Source organism: Chiloscyllium punctatum, chromosome 6 (genome assembly GCF_047496795.1).
Source record: "Chiloscyllium punctatum isolate Juve2018m chromosome 6, sChiPun1.3, whole genome shotgun sequence".
Lineage (NCBI taxonomy): Eukaryota > Metazoa > Chordata > Chondrichthyes > Orectolobiformes > Hemiscylliidae > Chiloscyllium > Chiloscyllium punctatum.
The window spans coordinates 32,446,807-32,454,692 of NC_092744.1; the positions used below are offsets into that span (position 1 = coordinate 32,446,807).

A 7,886-nucleotide genomic window follows, 5' to 3' on the forward strand; every position below is an offset into this window, starting at 1 on the left:
TCTATCCTACAGGGTCGTTAATGTTGTGGGGCCTATTATTTTTCCGCCTTATTCCTTCTGTCCAGTTTGGTTCTCTGAACCTGGATCATTGTACACTATGAACCAAATGAGAATCTAAGACACTTTTATGTTGCGGTCTGTGATATAATGACTCCATTCTTTTAAATAAATATTGGCAAGGATGAGTCTGAATTGGTTGTGTTGTTTCACGAGTCTTGAGGTAATTTTTATCAAGTCAGATGCTGATATTTTTGGAATTGAGTTGATATTTACATTAAGAAATAAGAATTAAACCCCTTGATCTTTTTGTTAAATTATTCTATATTGCTATGGTTTGTGTAAATCTTTCCAAACAGGTAAAAAGTCCTTTATCACCAGATAAATCTATCTACGAAATGGCTGAAGCAGGTGCCGGTGACTGGCTGAAAGCAGTGTAAGTTTTTAGATACTATTTGCTTAAATTAGTGTTTTCTCCCCTCCTCCCTGAATGATCTTGACTTTACAGATTTTCAGCCATTTATCCAATATTCTTCACCGATACATTTGCACAATAACATGTTAGACAAGTTTTTAAAAATTGTTTTGAGATTACTGGTTGAGGAGATTGGCCGTATAATGACCAGGGTTGCTGTTAAGATTGCATGACTTTTTCTTATAACAGCTCCACAGTATTGGAGGGTTTTTGTTTTGAGTCATAAGTATCTTTAACCCTGCCATCCATGCATGTTCTTTTCAAACAAGAGGTATTGATAATGTGGCGGTGCTGGTTTGAGACTGGAATGGGCAAAATTAAAAAAAAAACTCTCAACACCAGGTTATAGTTCAGATTTATTTGGAAGTACCAGCTTTCGGAGCACTGCTCCTTTGTCAGGTTGCTGTGGAGCAGGATCATAAGACACAAGTCACAGCAAAAGATCACAGTGTCATGCAACTGAAACAATATATTGAACAAATATTCAATATATTGTTTCAGTTGCATGACACTAATCTTTTTTGCTGTAACTTGTGTCTTATGATCTTGTTGCACAGCGACCTGATGAAAGAGCAGCTCTCTGAAAGCTAGTACTTCAGAATAAATCTACTGGACTATCGCCTGGTGTTGTGATTTTTTTTAACAAAGATATTGAGACAGCAAGATACAGAAGAAGGGAAGAAGTCAGGGCTGGAGGAAAAATGTTTGTAGGATCTTGCTGCGAGCACAGCCTTAGGAGATCGATTAATAAAGTAAGTTTTCAAAAACTGAGTTTCAGAGGTCATAACACAAAATGGGTAAAATCTGATCAGAAATTCCACTCTACGATGAAAATAACTAAATTACCAATTCCAGTTACCATTCTTTTACAAATTATTATTGTCTCTTACAGTTTACGACCAATTCCAATGGATACCAGTGTTTATGCGTTCTTGGCAATCGGTGGGATTCCAGCTATGGGACTCAGTTTTACCAAGGTATGTGGATTCTGAAATTGCTGGCAAGCATTGAGGGTTAGATCTGGAATGGAACACAATTTTCACTTCCCTGTGTAATTTACTCTGCTGGTGTTAACTTATGTATTTTGGATGGATCCTTACTGGCATCAGTCCTAGAAGTGGAGGCAAATTGTGCTATGGGGTTTTGATATAGTCCTTAAGAGGGATTTGGGGTGCAATAAAAAATATTTTCAGAATATTATCTGCCTGGGCTTGTCAATATTAGCAATAATGTCTATTTCTACAAACAACAGTTTTTAAGTTCTATTTTCAGAAAATTACAGATAGTCTAAGCAAAGCGAATAAGATAACAGGACCATCTAGTGTCCATCATTCAGTGCATAGATGAGGCAATTGCCTTGTATATGATACAACTCAGGGGAAAATGTATCGTAGCTGCTTATTTGTGGGTGGGATATGTTGTGCACCCACCCCTGAAAGTTCTTAACTTGAGGAGCTAAACCCTGCAAAAATGAGATTCTGCTCTAAGTTTATTGGGGTTTTTTTTGGCCAGGTATTAACAGTTTAATGTGTGCATTTAGGAATGCAGTGTGAAAACACGGTGAAGCTGGATTCTATTAATTTTCGAAAAGGAATTGGATAGTAGCTCCTTCACTGTTATAGTGTAAATATTTTGAAACTCTCTTGTTGAACAGTGTATGGCAGTTCAAGCACGATAGGGACTGCAGTGGTTCAAAAAGGCACTTCACCACTAGCCTTTCTAGGGCACATTAGGAAAATGCATTAAGTGTTGGCTTCGCCAATGATGCCCATGGCAAAGGATGAATGAAGAAAGAATTATCTAAAGCAAAAACTTGCAGGGCTACAATGAAAAGGCAAGGGAAGTGCACCAACTGAGTTGCTCCTGAGTGCTGAGTGCTCACTATTAATGCTGCAACTAGTTGATTTTTATTTTCTCATTTTAGGATCGTGAATCTATTGCACTGTTCAGAGTAACTTTGAGAACGTACATGGGCTGTGACTTAAATACTCATTCTAAACGGTCGATCATTAATCTGCTAAATGGTTTCTGGAGAGTCCTCAGTAGAAAATTAAGGCCATAAGGCAGGAGCAGAGGAGGTCATCAGATTTGTTCTGCCATTCAGTGAGATCATGATTGATCTGAGAATCCTCAATTCTACTTTCCTACCTTTTCCCTTTAAACCTTGATTCCCTTACTGATTCAAAAGCTATCTCAGCCTTGTATATACTTAATAACCTAGCCTCAACTGCCCTCTGTGGTAAAGAATTTTACAGATTCTCTTGAGAGGAAATTGCTTCTCACTATGTCTTAAATGTTGATCCCTATGTTCTGAGATTACGCCATTTGATCCAAGGCTTTCCCTCAAGGAAAAAGAACATTTCTGCATTCACCCTGCGAGGTCCTCTCAATCTGTCAGAACCTCACATATCTCCACGTTCTATTCCATCTACCAAGTTTTTGTCATCTCAATTGACCTGTCTATAGCCCCTGTGCAGACTCAGTGTTTCATCCTCACCATTTGCCTTCCCACCTATTTTTGTCCCTCAAAGCTTATCTATAGCTTGTTCACTTTATTCGTCCAAGTCTTCAGTGCAAATCATAAATAATTGTGGCCCCATCCCTGATCCTTGTGGCACACAACTGGTTACAAGTCGCCATCTTAAAAATGCCTTCCTTAACCGAACCCTGTCTTCTATTGGTTAGCTAATCCTCTCTTGATGTCCATATACTACCTCTAACACCATGGATTCACCTAATGTCTGGCACCTTATCAACACCTTCTGAAAATTGCTGTAATTTGATATACCTGATAAGATATCACTGAATGAGACCAAATGTGAAATCAAATGGCCAGGTTTTTTCAGATAACTTTTAGGCTGTGCAATTCTAATTTTCGTTAACTGAAACCAGAGCCACAACACTAGATGTCTGTGTATATGATCAAAATTCCTTATTGGTCTTTTTGCTTGCAGGATGAAAATTACCCATACAATACAAAAGAGGACACAGTGAATACTCTCTCCAGATTTACTAATGGTAACTTGGAAACTGTAACCCGTGCCATGGCAGAAGTTGTTGGGATTGCTGTGATTAAGCTAATCCATCACCATCAACTTCCACTCGATTACCAGAAGTATGCTAGTGATTTGTCTGGCTATATTATTGACATTCAAAGCTATGCATCAGAATTGCAGGTAAACAAAAAATGTAAAGTCTTTAGTCTGTTAGAGTCTGGCAGAAGTATAAACTATACAATTGTCACAATTGAAGCAAAAGTTGAGTTGTTAGATAACAAGTACCATTAATGTTAAAATTGCACACTTATCAAGGATTTCTACAGCAGAGAGGAGAAAAAAGCTACTGTTGGGCTCAGTGGTAGTGCCCTTACCTCTGAGCCAGATTCTCATCCACCCTCCCCACCAGAGGATTGTAATGATATCTGAAGTTTGATTAGAAAGTCCTATTATGAATGAACATGTACTTTATGCTGGAGATTTAGTCCAGTTGCTAAGAGAGCTGCCCTGTGGCAGTTATCAAAATGTGCAGAGGAGTCTTGTATTTTATTGTTTTAAGGTTTTTTATTTTCGTTGGTTATCTGGTAATTCATACAATTGAAATTGCTGTGAGACTTTGCAATTATTTATTATAACTGTCATGTTTGCCTGTGGTTAGCAGTGTAATTAATTGGAAATCACTTGGGTCTGAGGCTGGTATATAAATTCAAATTGTGCTAATGGGAGCATTTATTTGCAATCAATTTGAATCCTAAACTGCTCTCAGCACTGTCTTATTAGATGTAGCTCACCAAGCTCAATTATTTTGAAACCTTGTATCATCTTCACTTTTTTTGCCAATTTTAATCTTGTATAGTTTGTGCATCTGATGTCCTGCACATGGCAGACTGGTTGACATTTTGGCTATGGAATTGGAAAGTTTATTAAAGACCAAATCTAGTTTCCCAAGTAGGTGCTTTCTGGGATTATGTAGCTCCAAATCATTAAACCTGTATAACAAATGATTCGTCCAGTGTTCAATAAACTTTGTAACATATGTTACTTTTTTTGCTCATCTATGCCACTTGAAGATGTGCACACCATTTTTACACGAAAAACAGATATGACTATATATCCAGCCAATCCAACAAATTCATGCTCCCACCTAAAATATTTGAAAATTTGGGTTATGCAATGAAAATTAGTCTTGAAACTAAAGTAAAAACTACTTCCTGCAGGAACGTGGACTGACTATGAGATGGCTGTTTTCAGCTCGTGGTGACTTCTACCGTGCTGCCAATACTCTGCGTTATCAGATTGAAAGTTCTGATATGAGTAATGTGTTGCTCTGTCGAACCTACAACAATCGAATTATGAGGGTAAATTTCTATGCTTTGCTGCCTTGCTGTGTATAAGCTCCAAAAGTAAATGTAATTTTGATCTCTTCCAGCTTTGTTTTGCTCAGGGTGGAGGTGATTAAACAATGGGTACACTTTTGGTCAGCCAGGTGTTGATCAGACCCTGACAAACATTCTTATGTTTGAGTTTCAAACAATTATATTGAGAAATCTGCACTAGTAAAGGTATCTGACGCTTTATGAATGTAGATAGACTGGTGGTTGGACTTGGAGCACCTCTTTGCCACCCCACTTACCTGTCCTTGTTGTGATCATTATGGTTTCTATTGGGAAGCATACTTGTCCATAATATCAGAACCAAAAACAAAAATGGCAGTTTGCACAAACTTGGCTGATATAAAGCCAACAGAATTCATAATTAATAAAAAGGTGTTGAATATCAGTAAAAGAAATAGGTTATTCTAAGAGCGTGACTGTTGAGATGCTGGAAGGATACTTCTCCTGGCTGAGGAGTCTGGCACTATAGATATTGTTTCAAAATAAGCATTCGTCATTAAGGTGAGGAAAATTTCTTCACTATGGGTATGGAGTGTTTAATTTTCTGCCCTGCATGCTGTTGTATTATTCAACCAAATCAGTCATGTGATAGAATCCAAAAACCTATGTGCATTGAGCAATAAGGTGTACAGCAGAGAAATGGAATTGAGGTAGAAGATCAGCCATGGTTGTACTATGTAGCAGAACAGACTTATAGGATGAAATGACTTTGTTTCTATTGCACTATGTTGCTAAAAGCGGCATTTACAGCCGTTCAATGCCTAGCAACCATTTAAATTGAAGTTTGGTGACAATATAGACTCAGTGTAAATGTGGACCAATGAGGAAGACATTGTCACTTCTGCATCACAAACTGATGCTCATTCAGAGTGAAATTAGTGCTTTTGTCAAAAGGAATGGAATAGATCTTGGCCCACTTCTTTCTGTGTAAAGCCCCATTTACATTCATTTGCACATGCAGACAAAATAGATTTTCTCATCTATTAAACTAGTTATGCAACAATGAATTGTGGTCACCAAATAACATGTTCTATCCTTGACTGCAGAATTAATTAAAACAGATAATTTTATTTATTCTAACAGGTGGAGTACAATTTTCTTTCTCCTTATGTGTCTATAAATAATTGTCCATATAGACACCTGCTATATGGCAAAGGAAACCATACCCTTGCTGGTATTGTGGAGCAGCTGAAACTTCTGAGGATGAATCCTGAACTCGTTGATTTCAATATGACTCGTAACGACTTGGCTTATGCTACCTGGACTGTGCAGGGAGCAGCCAATGCACTTGGTGGAGAAGCGTGGACCAGCAGCAATAATTTCTGATCATATCATTTATACAGGCCTTCACCTGGTTTGGCTTCAGGCATCACGTTTAGTTTCAAAATGCTGAGATATATTAGCCTTAGCACTTGTCACTTAGGTTTTGCTATTCTGGTATGGATTAATTGATACTTGTCTTTAAATCATATTTGGATATATGGCATCTGGTTTCTTAAAATGCAAACCTTTTCTGTTGTACAAAATCTGAGACACAAAATTGCTTGCCAGTATAAACTTGCAGGTGTGTATTCAGATGCCTTAGAAGAACATTCTCTTCCAACAGTGTGGAGGAAGTGGTAATATCTCAGCTGTATTTGTTACCTATAATCTTTTTGCATTCTGTAATGCTGCCACTTAAGCTGTTTATACATTAGCCTTAGTGTACTTGGTTTGCTTGTTCTCTGAACAGAAATTGTGCATCTGGCGGATATCCTCTTGTCAATAAAAACTACAGTCCAAGTTTGCTCTTCATTTTAAAACAGCAGCCAGGGAAGACTGGTTTTCACCATGTCTTTCTGGCAGCTAGTTTTGGCAAATTAATTTTCTTGGATGTAGCACTTTGTGTGAGGTAACTACACATTTTAAATCTGGTTCAAGTACCACCTTAGACCAATGTAGAAGCAGCTGTGATATGTACTTTCATAGATAACTGATATGTTGTTCTTGCGTTGTTTTATGGTGAGCAAAGGAGTACTTTAAAACTCTGAAATATTTTAAATTGAACTGAATGTGCATGGGGAAGCAGGAGATAACAAAGAAGTAAAGTCACCATATTCCCAAAGGGCTGTAGAACTGCTCCTCTCTCATTAGTGAGTGAGGTGAGTTTAACCTGAGGGTCAGTGGGTGAGTTGAGAATCTAGTACCTTCGTGGTGACCCCAGCCAGAAATTGAACCCATGCTGTTCGTGCCATTCTGCATTGCAAACCAGCTGTCTAGCCAACTGAGTTAATCCACCCCTGTATAAAGATAGATAGAGGTATGACATGAAATAAAAGCTAACATGAAATATGCAAATATCTCCAGCATAAAGAGTACTGTAATGAAACAAACTGAGTTAGGAGATCAGAGATTTTCAAATTGTCTTGCAATTTAATAAGCTTGTTTATCGCTCTTCCCCAACACCACCCCCTTCCTAGATAATTGCAGCCATGTCATTCATTGCAAGATGCTGATGAAACCTTTGAGGTTCCAACAAGCTTTTCCTCCTAAGACATTTTGTGTGATGGATTATGCTCCTGGAGCATTCCATGTGGGCAACAAGGACCTCTCTGCATCTTCAATATAATGACATTACTCCTTGGAACAGCATAATACAGAAGCTGCTGGAAATAGGATATAAGCAAACAAACAGGAGTATTTTAATTCAGTGTAAAAACAAATTTATGTTGGTTTCTCTGTGGAGGAGAGTTTTTTTAAGAATTGAATCTAAGCCAGGAAAATTGAAATGATTGAGGAGATGGTGAGAAATGGGTTGACTTCAACCTTTGTTAATCATGTTATTCAATGGCATCAGTGAACATTTTAATATAAAGTAAACCTTTGTTCTAGCCACAGCACTTCCATCATGCTAAGTGCTAGTGATTACACTTTTGAAAATAAACCGGCATAAAGCAGAATTAGTATAGGTGAAAGGAATCCCTTTCAGTTTGTTGGAGAAATTAGTCTGCTTTGAGACAGCAAAATTTTGTTTTGAAACAAAAT

At 37.8% G+C, this 7,886-nt stretch overlaps 1 protein-coding gene across 1 annotated transcript in view; it reads left to right on the forward strand.

Moving 5' to 3' along the window:
• The window catches only part of LOC140478843 (transferrin receptor protein 1-like), a 44,142-nt gene extending 36,962 nt beyond the window's left edge, over positions 1 to 7,180 (forward strand). Inside the window, exons 15-19 of the mRNA XM_072572313.1 lie at positions 357 to 433; positions 1,365 to 1,449; positions 3,427 to 3,648; positions 4,686 to 4,826; positions 5,946 to 7,180. Of these exons, the coding sequence (XP_072428414.1) occupies positions 357 to 433; positions 1,365 to 1,449; positions 3,427 to 3,648; positions 4,686 to 4,826; positions 5,946 to 6,188 (768 nt within the window). The 3' untranslated portion in view covers positions 6,189 to 7,180. The remainder of the gene's footprint in view (positions 1 to 356; positions 434 to 1,364; positions 1,450 to 3,426; positions 3,649 to 4,685; positions 4,827 to 5,945) is intronic.
• Positions 7,181 to 7,886: the final 706 nt, after the last annotated feature.